The following is a 15,022-nucleotide window of genomic DNA, read 5'->3' on the forward strand; positions in this document are numbered from 1 at the left end:
GAGGATCCCTCTGCAGGATGGACAGAACAATAGACGTCATGTGACCAGAATGAAGCGTTACAGAGTTATAACACATTCAATGAATATGACAGAGTGTGTGTGAATAGCTCGTAGTCGGCATGGACCACGATCCAGACCTCCAAGATCCATGAGACGGGTGGAGGTAGAGAGGAGAGGAGGGGCATCAGCAGGAAGCATCAGACACAGCCAGATGCTCAGACCCTATGAGACGTGATTCAGTGGTTCAAATGTCTGTCCCCCCCCCCCCCCCATTTGACTGACATCTATTTCAGGTTGATGACAGAACGATGTACATTTTTGTTGTTTCAGGATGACCTGAAGCGGCGGTCGATGTCCATAGACGACACCCCGCGCGGCAGCTGGGCCTGCAGCATCTTCGACCTGAAGAACTCCCTCCCCGACGCCCTCCTGCCTCACCTCCTGGACCGCGCCCCCAACGAGGAGATCGACCGGCACAACGAGGAGCACCGCAAGGCCAACCGCCACCGCGAGCTCTTCGCTCTGCACCCGGCCCTCGACGAGGTACACGTGTGAACTTTGTTTTCATTTAGCCGGAACGCCCCTTTTTTTCTGCCAGTATGTACATTTTGTAACCGTGTGTAAAAGTTCCGTAGGTAACACCAACAGCGCTTTACTCGCGTGAGTTTACTCGCTTGACCATTGACCATAGAGAGATTTATTTATTTATCAACAAAACATTTGTTTTAAACATTTCTCAAACACAAAAATAAAATCTGCATGTTGAGAAAATAATAAAAATCTATAATAACTGAATAAATACGGCGGCTGAAATATGAACGTACCGACTCCAGAGTTCATACGTCAAGTTCAAAAGGGAGGCCGGAGCGTCACGTGACTCCTGGTTCAGTCCGACGATGCCTTCAGGGAACCTCTGCGAGTTCAATTCCCCCCCTTGACCATTTGTGGCTTATTCGCGTCATTCGCTTCATTCGCGCCTGAGAGGGGGCGGGGCTTATCTCCGTGGAAACAGTTATCATCTCCTTCATCCACCACGCAAGAACTAACCACTAGTTCTGCTTTATACTTGTTGAGGACGTCCCACAAAACATCGGAACATCTAACGCCCTCGTGTTTGGGTCCATAACATTAATATATATATATATTTATACATGACATCACCTGTAGGCTCACACAGCTCGGTGACTTTCACCGCTACGTCTGAATGAATGTCTCTTCCAGCGCCACTAGAGCAGCAGTTAGATCCACCAACGGAGGAGCATCTCAACGCTGATTGGCTGTCGCAACTCGGCGTCGAGCGAATTTTTCGCTTCTATCACAACCATTAGCGTCCGCACGCGAAAAATTCGCACCGCTTTTGCATTCAATCTTCTCAGTTTTGAACCAAGGTGTCGGAGATCTTCTTTGTAATTAAATAACTTTCACAGTCGACTTGATTTTTTTCGTGTTTTCTGTATGTCTGAACGTCCAGGAGGAGCCCATTGAACGCCACTGTGTGCCTGAAGTACCCAAAGAACACTTTGGCCAGAGGCTACTCGTCAAGTGCTTGTCCTTGAAGTAAGTAGTGGACAGAAGAAAAAGCCTTTAACTCTTTTTTTATTTAACCGCTGCTTTCTGCTGACCCACTCTCTCCCCCCCCCCCCCCCTCTTCCCTTGAAAGGTTCGAGATCGAAATCGAACCGATATTTGCAAGTTTGGCCTTATACGACGTCAAGGAAAAGAAAAAGGTAAGCTGTTGTGCTTTCCTCGGCCCTGAAGAGTTGTCGCGTCACTTCTGCAAAAGCGCTCAGATGGGTCGGGAGGCCAACGGTTGAATTTGATGAGTGGACTATAAAAGTTTATGTTGTGGCCCTGTTATGCTTGTAGGAATGCCGTTAAATCATAAACTGTATCTATCTATCTGAAGCAGATCATCCACTGCTGGTTCTCTCCGCCGACAAACACTAGAGGGTAGCAGTCGTCTTGATAAATAAATCTCTCATATATATATATATATATATATATATATTGCTCTGCACAGGAGCTCCATTACTTTAACAAGTGGGCCATTTGTTACGGATGTTTTATCGTGTTTGTCAGACACTACAAGGAAGAAGTCAGGTTGCTTGTAACGCAGCCAGTCACTCAAAGATTAGGATTGAATACAAATGGCTGTCATGGCAAATGGATTACGTTGAACACAGCGTCAGAAACACACCAGGGCAAAGGGCAAAAAATTAAAATATAATTTTGCCCCTGATATCACGAGGAGAGGGGCAGAAAATGCCCCCATAATGTCCTCTAATAATTATGATAATTTATTAGCGTTTGGTTTTTGTTCTTTGTTGTGTGTGTCCTATCTGTGTTGCCTGTACTAGGTAGGTACACACACAAAAATCAATACAAATAATTTGTAATTCTAACAAAAAAAAGATATATGTTATAATTTTGAATAGTTGTTTAAAAAAAAGGAATAACAATATATAATCACACAGCAATAAGAATCAAATTGAACATGATTTTTTTTTCTTAAAGAATTTAAGAAAACACTTTTAATCTGTAAAAAATGGCTAATAGTCTTATTATTGCCATGTTTATGACAAATGTTCATATACTGTAAGCCTGAATGAGTATGTTTATTATTTTTTAACAAAGGTTAAATGTTATTTCACAAGTTTCAAAAAGTGCCCCCAATTTCTTTGTGTCCCTCAGATATCGGAGACCTTTTTCTTCGACCTGAACTCGGAGCAGACGAAGGGGATGCTGCGTCCGCACGTTCAGACGGCAGCCATCTCCACGCTGGCACGCTCCGCCATTTTCTCCATCTCCTACCCTTCCCAAGATGTCTTCCTCGTCATCAAGGTCAGACGGTTACGACCTCTCTCGCCGAGTCTGATTTTGCAAATATACAGGACTGTCTCAGAAAATTAGAATATTGTGATAAAGTTCTTTATTTTCTGTAATGCAATTCAAAAAACAAAAATGTCATGCATTCTGGATTCATTACAAATCAACTGAAATATTGCAAGCCTTTTATTCTTTTAATATTGCTGATTATGGCTTACAGCTTAAGAAAACTCTAAAATCCTATCTCATAAAATTTTAATATTTCCTCAGACCAAGTAAAAAAAAGATTTATAACAGCTGAGTGTTTGTCAAGGCTCAGGAAACCCTTGCAGGTGTTTCGAGTTCATTAGACAATTCAAGTGATTTGTTTAATACCCTACTAGTATACTTTTTCATGATATTCTAATATTTAGAGATAGGATATTTGAGTTTTCTTAAGCTGTAAGCCATAATCAGCAATATTAAAAGAATAAAAGGCTTGCAATATTTCAGTTGATTTGTAATGAATCCAGAATGCATGACATTTTTGTTTTTTGAATTGCATTACAGAAAATAAAGAACTTCATCACAATATTCTAATTTTCTGAGACAGTCCTGTATATAGATGATGCGTCTCAGATTTGTGAAGATGCAAAACACGTGCAAGGCTTAGAGCAGTTGGGAACGTTTTCCCAAGAATCTTGCCAACATTGAGGGGGTAAAAAAAAGATAGAAAAGGTCAAACCAAACTATTTAGTGGATAGAAAACTTTATTAATTCCCAGTGGGGAAAACTCGTTAGCCACCAACAAGTCATGCAGACAAAAAATAGACACAACAGACAAGAAACACGGCAAAAAAAACAAGGTGCCCCATTAACGTGACCATCAGAAAGATGCTAAATTAAAACATTTAAAACCTAAAGGTGCTCATTAAAAAAACGAACTGCCGCTGGAACGGAAGACCTTATTGCTGTGTGTGTGTGTGTGTGTGTGTGTGTGAGGTAACTGAATGCATGTGCTTTGTCTGCAGCTCGAAAAGGTGCTGCAGCAAGGTGATATTGGAGAGTGTGCCGAGCCCTACATGGTCTTCAAAGAGTCCGACGCTGCCAAGGTATGATCCATGTGGATGAGACGCTAAATTGAATTCAGTTTATTTTGTATTGCCCGATATCACAAATTAGGAATGTGCCTCAGAGGGCTTTACAATCTGTACACATACGACATCCCTGAACTTTGACCTCACATCAGAGCAGGAAAAAACTCCCCAAAGAAATAGGAAAAAACCCTTTAACAGAGGAGGATCCCTCTCCAGGATGGACAGAAGAATAGATGTCATGTGACCAGAATGAAGTATTACAGAGTTACATAAACACATTCAATGAATAGTTTGTAGACCACGATCCAGGAGACAAAAATGCCACATAAAACCTTTTGAGGCATGTCTCAGGTGAATTCTTATTATTATAATACTTTTACAGAAAATAAGTATGTTCTTAAATTTTTTTATTATTATTATTATTATTATTATTATTATTATTATTATTAGTATTATTATGTTAGGCACATGTTCAGTTTTAAAATGACACCACTGGTCCAGTCAATGCTAATCTAAATATTGTACAATTTAATAATCAAGTTTTATGAATAAGTGCATACATAAACTGCATATACAGGACTGTCTCAGAAAATTAGAATATTGTGATGAAGTTCTTTATTTTCTGGAATGCAATTAAAAAAACAAAAATGTCATGCATTCTGGATTCATTACAAATCAACTGAAATATTGCAAGCCTTTTATTCTGATTTATTGCTGATTATGGCTTACAGTTTAAGAAAACTCAAATATCCTATCTCTAAATATTAGAATATCATGAAAAAGTATACTAGTAGGGTATTAAACAAATCACTTGAATTGTCTAATTAACTCGAAACACCTACAAGGGTTTCCTGAGCCTTGACAAACACTCAGCTATTATAAATCTTTTTTTTTACTTGGTCTGAGGAAATATTAAAATTTTATGAGATAGGATTTTAGAGTTTTCTTAAGCTGTAAGCCATAATCAGCAATATTAAAAGAATAAAAGGCTTGCAATATTTCAGTTGATTTGTAATGAATCCAAGAATGCATGACATTTTTGTTTTTTTAATTGCATTACAGAAAACAAAGAACTTTATCACAATATTCTAATTTTCTGAGACAGTCCTGTATATATATATATATATGTAAACATGTTTTTTCCCCCTTGTAGAATAAAGAGAAGTTGGAGAAGCTCCGCGGCCAATCGGAGCAGTTCTGCCAACGTCTGGGTCGGTACCGCATGCCCTTCGCCTGGACCGCCATCCACCTGATGAACATCGTGAACAGCGCTGGAAGTCTGGAGAGAGACACGGAGCTGGAGATGAGCCTCACGGGTCTGATATTCACCTTTTATTTAAACAACTCTTTTAGATTGTAACATGTAAACATACAGTGATCTCAGTTTGGTGTTTGGGTGTCGGCCAGCGTCGGAAATACACGAGGGCAAAGGTCAAACTGCCCCTAAGAAATGTAATGTTGCCCCTGATATCACGAGGAGAGGGACAACACACGCCCCCATAACTTCCTCTAATAATTCAGATAATTTAATAGCGTTTTTGTTTGTGTTCTTTGTTGTGTGTGTCCTATCTGTATTGACTACTAGGTAGGTACACACACAAAATCTATAAATATATTTTTTTATTATAAAAAAATAAAAATATATAATTTGTAATAGTTGTTTAAAATATATAATAACAAGAGATAACCAAAAAGAAATAAGAATACAATTAAATATGATTGTCTGATTTTTGTAAAAAAAAAATCAGTCTTATTCTTCTCATTTTTATGAAAATTGCTCATATATTGTAAGCCTAAATAAGTATATTTATTATTTTTAAACAAAGGTTAAATGTGATTTCACAAGTTTAAAAAAGTGCCCCCAATTTATTTTTTAAATGCCGTGGATTTCAGTCAGTGGGGGAAAGAATTGCCCCCTAAAAAATATTTTACTTTCTAAAACAAAATGCAACACATGTGTCCACGCATTCGGCTCGTGGGCCGACAACAAATAGCACGAGGGGAAATTCAAACAGAGAGCAAATCATCATTCCATATCGACCCTCGGTGTGTTATTTTGAGTTTGACCTTTGGTGTTTGTCTAACCGTTGACCTCACAGGGTATCCTTTCATGCTGATTGCGGCGGCTGCCGTTTTTGTTGCTAGGCAGATCACAGAGAAATGTATGTTTTTTTGTCACATGGGGCCAAAAATATGGAGAATTTTAAGTTTTAAAAATGTTTTTTTCTTTCTTCTTCCTGTGTACAGAGAGAAAAGGCTCATGGTCAGAACGAAGGAACTCGAGCATCATGGGACGGCGTTCCCTGGAGAGGACCACCAGTGGAGATGAGTCGTGCAGTCTGACGGGATTTAGACCGGCGACACTTACCATCACCAACTTTTTCAAACAGGTCTCCACAACCACATATTTATAAGTCTAATATAATACATCAGACGTGTTATGTATCAGACATATTGTTTTTTTAATGCACTGATTAGGCTGCACATACACATATGAAGAGGGATATGTCCTCTTACTTATCACACACATTCAGCTTATGAATGAGATATTTATACGTTGTCCTTGTGAGTTTTTAGGAGGGGGACCGACTGAGTGATGAGGACCTGTACAAGTTCTTAGCCGACATGAGAAGGCCTTCTTCAGTGCTGAGGAGACTCCGACCCATCACAGGTACAGTCATGTCGCGTCAGAGTAGTTGAATTGCTTTTGGAAATGTGAACCACTTTAAAAAAAATAAAATGAATAAATAAAATAAATACAATTAAATACAATTAAATACAATAAATGAATAAAAAAAAATTTAAATAAATAAATTACAATTAAATACAATAAATGAATACAAAAAATTTAAATAAATTAATTACATTTAAATAAAGAAAAGTCAGACATGAATAGAACATATTTAGTAAATGAACGCCACTTGTGTTTCAAATAAATATCACCTTTTCTTTTTCTTTACTTCCCTCTACACTCTCTCCCTTTCCCATTCTGTCTCCACAGCCCAGTTGAAGTTGGACATTTCTCCCGCTCCGGAGAACCCTCACTATTGCTTGACCCCTGACCTCCTGCAGGTCAAACCTTACCCAGACAGCAGGGTGCGCCCCACCAGAGAGATCCTGGAGTTCCCTGCCAGGGACGTCTATATGCCAAACACCACATACAGGTAGAGAAGATTACATTTTTAATGTGTGGAGAAAAAAAATGAGCTTTTTGTTTTCTTATCTTCCCGTTTAGTAAATTTTTGTCGGCAGAGTATATTCATTTGGTCAAGATAAAGCTTTCTTGTCAATAGGTTGTACAAAATACAAGCAATTTTTTAACAGTTTTCATTACAAAGCGACTCTTGAATGGAATTTTCATTGTTGCTTTCTTTGGAAAGTATTAACCTATCCAAATGACTATAGAGGGATATTACCAATAGCAGCTGTTGTTTTTCCTCTTAGCAGTTACATTGATTTGTTACAAAATATCAGCAAATAGAAAATAGGCAAAATGCCACGCGCTTCATGAGCCGGATGCAAAAAAACAATTCACAACAACCTGAAATCAAAGTCTAAACACAACTTTCAAGCTGTGAAGAAATCCACCCAATCAAACCCAGCTTAGCGTTCACACGTCTCGTTTCAACGCCGGTGCAGTGCAGACACGCTCCAAACTGAAGTGGAGAGCTATTTCTGTCCAGGTCGCTTCACAGTGACGTTGCGTTGCTGCCAGATGTTGCTGCTGACACGACCTCGCTTCCACAGGCCGTGTTTGTCTGCAGATAACCAAGGTGCCCTCCCGTTGTAGATTAACTGAGGCCAGACCTAATCGAGAGCCAGCGGAACTAGGGGAAAGGAAATCAAAATTATTCCATGAATGTTTTTTATTTTAATAATAATTCAAATGCAAAGAAATTCATCCCGGATCACTTTTTTTTTTTTTTACAGCTTTTTATTACTTTTCCTTTGAGTATATATATGTATATTGACGATACTCTCTGAGGTCATACAGAACCTGAACAGTGCTATACCAGGTTACGACACTTGTATATAATGATCTGTAGGATTATTAGCTGTAAACAGGACAATACAGTTCCTGAGCTGGAAAACAACATTGTGATGCAGATTATTATGTGGAAATATGCATATTGACGCATCCGCATTTTGAATTTATATATTGTTTTAGCAATTGTTTTATCATTTGTAATGAGTATGCTGTCTTACTGACAGTAATTTATCTTTCATACAGTTTAATACTAAAGTTATATTAAGGACATTTCTTGGCTTTTCCCTTTTTTCTCTTAAATTCAACACAAAGTTATAGATCAACACACAAAACCACGTGAGACATTTAGACACGATTTATTATTATTATTTTGACTCCATAAATACGTTCTGTTAGCATATATCTACTTATAAGGGTGACGTGTTTAGTATGAGCCACATCTACAGTCCAGTTAGTTATAGTGTAATAATGGACCAAAGTCAATATGACTCAATACACCTGGAAATGCACAGAAATTATGTTTTTTCTCTAACAATACCAGCAGAAGTCATATAATAGCATGAAATGGTTTAAATACTTTACAGAGTAAAAAAAATACAAATAAACAAAGCAAAAAAAACACCTTCATCACATGTGCTGCCAACGCTTTTCTTTCTCCAACGTAGTCCAGTATTTGTCTGCTGACATTGGCCCCACTTTGTGGATTGTTTTTCCATCAAAGTAGGGATGACTCGGTGTTCATTAATTCATTAAAATCACCAGTTCGGACACATGTCGAGATGTTGGAGATGCAGTGTTTCTCTTGGACAATGGCTTAAAATATAAAAGCACAACAACCTGTTGGTACATGTGACTCCTGGAAACATGAAACACAAAGATAATACTCATTTAAAAAAGCTTTGTCAACATAGAAGCTGTCAAATATGAGTTTAACAGGGTTCGTACGGTCGTGGAAAACCTGGAAAAATCATGGAATTTAAAAATAGTTATTTCCATTAAAATATGTAATCCCAAAAGTTTTGGAAATGTCATGGAAATTTGGTATATTCATATTTGATTAAAAGAATAACAACTATATAAATATGTATTCTTTTAATCAAACTATTGCCTCATTAGTGTCATTAAGGTTTTATATTCATGTATACACCAAGATTTCACTCAATGTTTGGTCATGGAAATTGGTTTCAAGTCACGGAAAGGTCACGGAAAGGTCATGGGAATCCATTGCTCAACATGTGTATGAACCCTGTGTTTAACTTCTCTGTTCTAGCCGAGCAATCCAGGTTTTTTTAAATAATTGCTTCAGAATCTCTCCGTAGTTTTCTTTCCTACTGCAGCTCTGTTGGCTCTGAATTGATCAATAACCCCAAATCAGAGCGATGTTCATTTTGCAAATGATTGCAGATGTTGCGTAACGCCAATTCTACAGTCCTTGCCTTGATTACACCCAACAGGTCACTGCCCTGCGTGGCACGGTTGCATCATTGCGAAACAAAAAATGGTTTTGCAAGCAATCAACTTAATGTTGCAGATAAACTAAGAAATGTATCAGCGTTACTTCACCTTCCATTTTAATTGAGCTTTTTTTTTTTTTTTTTTGGGCTGAGCATTAGATTTGATCGATGCTTCTGTGGAAAACTGTCAGTAGTGTTGTAAGAAAGCGGTTTGACTTGTGGGGTTCAGTTAGTGGAAGCATCCGGCAGTCGGGCCGGTCGCACGGTGATTTTGGTCGTCTTGAGGGAATAGGAGGGTCCCGTGCCCGGCTTCCAGTAGATGCCCTTCCTTCTCATGGAGCGTCCCTTTGCCCTCAACCACAAATACTTCCCGTTGAGGTTGGTCTCCCTGCAGGCGTTGAACCACCAGCCACCTGCCGACAGACATGCGTTATATATATATATATATACAGGACTGTCTCAGAAAATTAGAATATTGTGATAAAGTTCTTTATTTTCTGTAATGCAATTAAAAAAACAAAAATGTCATGCATTCTGGATTCATTACAAATCAACTGAAATATTGCAAGCCTTTTATTCTTTTAATATTGCTGATTATGGCTTACAGCTTAAGAAAACTCTAAAATCCTATCTCATAAAATTTTAATATTTCCTCAGACCAAGTAAAAAAAAAGATTTATAACAGCTGAGTGTTTGTCAAGGCTCAGGAAACCCTTGCAGGTGTTTCGAGTTAATTAGACAATTCAAGTGATTTGTTTAATACCCTACTAGTATACTTTTTCATGATATTCTAATATTTAGAGATAGGATATTTGAGTTTTCTTAAGCTGTAAGCCATAATCAGCAATATTAAAAGAATAAAAGGCTTGCAATATTTCAGTTGATTTGTAATGAATCCAGAATGCATGACATTTTTGTTTTTTTAATTGCATTACAGAAAATAAAGAACTTCATCACAATATTCTAATTTTCTGAGACAGTCCTGTATATGAACATAAACAGGTCTTTTACTGTAAAGACACATCGTCGAGTCATCCCTTAAACAGAGTTCGTACGGTCATGGAAAACCTGGAGGAGTCATGGAATTTAAAAATAGTTATTTACAGGCCTGGAAAAGTCCTTGAAAAAAATTAAATCCCAAAGAGAGAGTGAGGGGGGGGGGGGGGGTCCTTCCTTCCTTGCCTCCTTGCCTGGCTTCCTTCCTTCCTTTCCTTCTTGCCTGGCTTCCTGCCTTCATTCCCTTCCTGCCTTCCTTCCTTCCTTACCTCCTTCTCTGGCTTCCTTCCTGCCTTCCTTCCTTTCCTCTTTCCCTGGCTTCCTTCCTGCCTTCCTTCCCTTCATTTCCTTATTTATTTCCCTCCCTCCCTCCCTTCCTTTTTATATCAATATTTTTTTCTTTTAATCAAACTATTGTCTCTCATTCATTTGTGTCATTTAAGGTATTCTCCTGTATCTCGGAAATTTAATTTCAAGTTTAGGAAAGGTCATGGAAAGGTCATGCAAAGGTCATGGAAAGGTCACGGGAATCCATTGGTCCACCTGTGTATGCACCCCGCTTCAAAGCGCTCCGTACCTGTGTACGTGCGAGCGCAGTTGGAGTTCCGGTGGTTGTCGTTGTTCCGGTCCTTGGTGGAGAACCTCATGCCGGTTCTGTTGGCCAAGGCGTCGGGCAGGTCCCCAGAGAAGTGGCTGACGTGGAGGCCGTAGCCCCTCGAGGAGCCCTCCAAAGAGAAGCGGTACTCGGCCCAGTGCTTCCCCTCCTTCCAGTCCTCCAAGTCGATGCGCAGGATGTAGACCCCCTGCTGGGTGAAGCTGTGGATCTTCTTTAAGCCCAGCCAGAAGTCGTCTGCGTAAAATATATATATTTTTTAAACATCTTTTATCTGTTAGCAGATTTACAATTGACCTCGAATGGGAAATTCCTGGGAACATATTTTTTTTAGGATTGATAGTTTGTCTCGCACCGCTGTTTTTTATTCAGTTTCTACTTGTCTTCAATCAACTTAGAGACACCTTCGAGGCAGACGTGCACGTCTAAACTGTGAGGGACAACAATCATGAGGTAGGGAGTAGAATAAAAAGCACGGCGACCATCTGTCCGGCCGTCTGAGCCAGTAAGCTGTAATCAGGCAATACAGGAAGTCACTTGTTCAGTTCAGGGACTGATATGTAACAATGACTGTTTCCTATTACAGGAAGTACTTGAAAATGTCCCCCCCCCCCCTTTGACCATAACGTCTGTTCCATTTAAGGTGGCATTCAGAGTAAATACTGAATATATATGTAGATACAAATGTCCATATTTTTTTGGAAATTGCATGTGCTGAGTTTAATGCAATGTTTTTTTAAAGGGACTCACTTTCCAGATCTCCAAAGCCTTTCTCGTACTTGTCCCACGTCTTGTCAAAATCCACTGAATCGTCCGCCCTGCGTTGGATGACAGTTGAGCCTCCGTCTGCAGGATTGATGAGCAAATGCGTTTAAAGTTATTGTTGTGCGAGCAACACAAAAGTTTACACACAAAGATATCGGAAAGCTTTTATCACACAGCCCCGCTGAAGGTGGGGATGTTGCTCGTTATTCCGCCTCAGCTTTCTGTATAAAAACAGAGTTCGTACGGTCATGGAAAACCTGGAAAAGTCATGGAATTTAAATTTTATTTCCAGGTCTGGAAAAGCCTTAGGAAAAAAAAGTTTTGGAAAAGTCATGGAAATTAGTTACAATCATATGTGCATTTACGCTGAGATTTAAATAATTAATATGCTTTGAAAAGAATGACGCTCAACATATAAGCAGGCATTACGCTATTTCCTACTTGCAAGTGAACGCACCGTAACTGAAAAGACTTAAATGTTTATTCTTTTAATCTAAACTATTGTCTCTCATTCATTTGAGTCATTTAAGTTCATATGTATGCTTTGGGATTCTCATTGTTAGTTTAAATACGACATTTTCTCACTTTTTCATCTCTAAACCGAGATTTAAAAAAAAGTTTGGTCATGGAAATTTGGTTTAAAGTCCTGGAAAAGTTATGGAAAAGTCCTGGACACCCATTGGTCAACATGTGTAAGAACCCGGATAAAAGTACAAACTCGAATAGGAGTGACTGAGTTGTTATGCCATGAAGATGCCAAATGTCTGTGTATACACACACACACACACACACACACACACAGGGAGCTAACAGGGTTGCGTTCCACCCCCATCGTCTGCCCTTTTGGATGACCCGTTGCCGCGGCTATCTCTGGCTCGATAAGCTTTTGTTTGTTGTCGATCGGGAACACGCGTTCACAACGCCGACGCGCGGCCGTCTCCTCGTGAGAATCCAGAGACTCGCCTGACGCCATGTCGCAGTAAACGTTGAACGGCTCCGATTGGTTGGGCTTGATGACGTAGAGTCCACTCTTCGTCTCCCCCTTGTCGAACAGCTCGCTGCAGTCTCTCTGGAGGTCTGACAACACAATTTTAAGAAAATAAAGAGAGATTTTTTTTTTTTTTATCTCAATGGGTTTCATAAAGGTTTTTTTTAAATGCATTCAAATTTGTACTTTTTTTTGTTTGTTGCATTCTCCTTTTTGTGTGTGTTTTGAGCATTTTATATGCATATTAATAGCAGATGACGCATTTAAAAAATATTTTTACCGTTCACGTCCAGGTCAGTGGAGTTCCCCGTCAGATATTCGAACATATCGGGCGCCGCGGGGTCCGAATCCATCGTCATATCCACTGAGTCTTGAAAGCTGTCGTAGCTCAGCTGCAAAGAGAACGCAAAAGTTAAATTATCTGTATCGAATAAAAAAAAAAAAGACAACGTAAGGAGTCGTCTACCTTTTGCTCCAGGTTTGTGATCTTGTGTTTCTGGTTGTCCAGCTGCTCGTGCTGCTCCTTCACAGCTTCCACCAGATGGGTGATGGTTTTCTCTTGAGATTCAATCACTTTCTGGAAAGAAAGAAGAGAAAACACACAACAAAAGCATTATTATTCATCCGTACGGCACGTGTTGTATTTTACAATTTTAAAGGAGTCACATGAATCCAACACATGAAGAAAAGGTTGAATGCCAGTTTTTTCTTAAATATATTGATAATTCTATTAGTAATAAAATGTTAAACTGAGAGACTGTTGGCCACGCTAAACAAACAACACTCAGCAATATTATTTAATATAGCTCTTATTTCTCAAGTGGAGTTGGAAAATAATAATACAAATAATTGGATCAATAACCACAGCGGCAAAACCGGAGTAGATTGTTGACATGTGACATTAAATGACATATAGGGCACATTTAGGTTGGTGCTATTTTTAAATTAGTAGAATTATTAAAGTACATGACAGGGTTCGTACGATCATGGAAAACCTGGAAAAGCCCTGGAATAAAAATAAATAAATGTTTATTTCCAGGCCTGGAAAAGTCCTTGAAAAGATAATTTTATCACAAAGGTTTTGGGAAAAGTCCTGGAATTGTTGTTATATTCAAATGTTCATTTACGCTGAGTTTGAAATAATTAATGTTTTAAAAAAAGAAAAAAGAATGACGCTCAAAATATAAGCCGGCATACGCTCTCTCATACTCGCACATTTTTCGGGCTGCAAGTGAACGCACCTTAACTTAAAAGACATGTTTATTCTTTTAATCCAAACTATTGTCTCTCATTCATTTGAGTCATTTAAGGTTATATACTGTATCCTTTGGAATTATCATTGTTAGTTAAATACGACATTTCCTCACTTTTTCATGATTTAAACAAAATGTTTAGTCATAGAAATTTGGTTTAACATCCTAGAGAAGTTATGAAAAATCCAGGAGACATTTTTTCCGCGCTGCAAGTGAACGCACCGTAACTGAAAAGACATACATGTTTATTCTTTTAATCTAAACTATTGTCTCTCATTCATTTGAGTCATTTAAGGTTATAAAAGAACCATAAATCCTCATTGTTAGTTTAAATACGACATTTTCTCACTTTTTCATGTATCCACCTAGATTTAAACAAAATGTCTGTTTATAGAAATTTGGTTTAAAGTCCTGGAAAAGTTCTGAAAATTCCACTGCTCAACATATTGTTATGTATCAGACATATCATTTTTGTATATGCACTGATTAGGCTGCACATGTACAGATAATATTTGGTGTTTGGTCACGGACATTTTTTACACGCTGCAAGTGAACGCACCGGAACTGAAAAGTCCGGTGGCCATATCAAATAATCCACTATCAACGTGGTTTAAAGTCCTGGAAATCCACCGGTCGAAAAGCGTCTGACCCCTGCACGTGATGCATTCAATGCATTTTTTTACGAGCTCGCTGTTCTCCCGTTGCCGTGCACGCCAAACTGGCCCGCGGCTCTCGGCGCCGACTCACCCTGAGCGTCGTGATCTCGCTCGGCCGCTCCACGGACTTCAGCCGCTCCTCCAGGTTGCCCACTTTGCTCTGCAGCTGCACGCGCTCCTGCAGGATGCCGTTGATCTTGGAGTTGATCTCCAGCGACAGGTTCTTGATCTCCTCGTTGTTGGCCTTCAGGAAACTCGTGGTCTTCTTCAGCTCCGCCTCCTCCTCCCGGATCTCCGACGTGACCACGTTGAGCCGCGAGAAGGAGCGGTCGAAGATGTTCAGCTTCTGGAAGATGTCGTTGATCTGGCCCTTGGTCTTGTGCACGAACTCGCGCAGACTCTGGCCC

The 15,022-nt window shown here is 39.2% G+C and overlaps 2 protein-coding genes across 17 annotated transcripts in view; one reads left to right on the forward strand and one right to left on the reverse strand.

Annotated features, from left to right (window-relative positions):
• dock7 (dedicator of cytokinesis 7) overlaps positions 1-15,022 on the forward strand; it is a 66,170-nt gene that overhangs the window by 8,987 nt on the left and 42,161 nt on the right. For all 16 annotated transcript variants that reach the window (XR_008831833.1, XR_008831834.1, XR_008831835.1 and 13 more), the window contains exons 6-14: positions 331-543; positions 1,472-1,557; positions 1,661-1,727; positions 2,692-2,841; positions 3,837-3,917; positions 5,056-5,218; positions 6,150-6,292; positions 6,480-6,573; positions 6,904-7,066. Coding sequence is in view for 13 of the 16 variants with exons in the window: in XM_056415391.1 (XP_056271366.1) it covers positions 331-543; positions 1,472-1,557; positions 1,661-1,727; positions 2,692-2,841; positions 3,837-3,917; positions 5,056-5,218; positions 6,150-6,292; positions 6,480-6,573; positions 6,904-7,066 (1,160 nt within the window). In the remaining 3 variants the exon portion in view is untranslated. The remainder of the gene's footprint in view (positions 1-330; positions 544-1,471; positions 1,558-1,660; positions 1,728-2,691; positions 2,842-3,836; positions 3,918-5,055; positions 5,219-6,149; positions 6,293-6,479; positions 6,574-6,903; positions 7,067-15,022) is intronic.
• angptl3 (angiopoietin-like 3) overlaps positions 8,231-15,022 on the reverse strand; it is a 7,096-nt gene continuing 304 nt past the window's right edge. The window contains exons 1-7 of the mRNA XM_056415398.1: positions 14,707-15,022; positions 13,173-13,283; positions 12,987-13,098; positions 12,682-12,795; positions 11,704-11,799; positions 10,918-11,190; positions 8,231-9,757 (exon numbers count right to left, since the gene is read on the reverse strand). The exon at positions 14,707-15,022 is cut by the window's right edge and continues 304 nt beyond it. Of these exons, the coding sequence (XP_056271373.1) occupies positions 9,570-9,757; positions 10,918-11,190; positions 11,704-11,799; positions 12,682-12,795; positions 12,987-13,098; positions 13,173-13,283; positions 14,707-15,022 (1,210 nt within the window). The 3' untranslated portion in view covers positions 8,231-9,569. The remainder of the gene's footprint in view (positions 9,758-10,917; positions 11,191-11,703; positions 11,800-12,681; positions 12,796-12,986; positions 13,099-13,172; positions 13,284-14,706) is intronic.

The sequence above is a fragment of the Pseudoliparis swirei genome, chromosome 5, assembly GCF_029220125.1.
Source record: "Pseudoliparis swirei isolate HS2019 ecotype Mariana Trench chromosome 5, NWPU_hadal_v1, whole genome shotgun sequence".
Classification (NCBI taxonomy): Eukaryota; Metazoa; Chordata; class Actinopteri; order Perciformes; family Liparidae; genus Pseudoliparis; species Pseudoliparis swirei.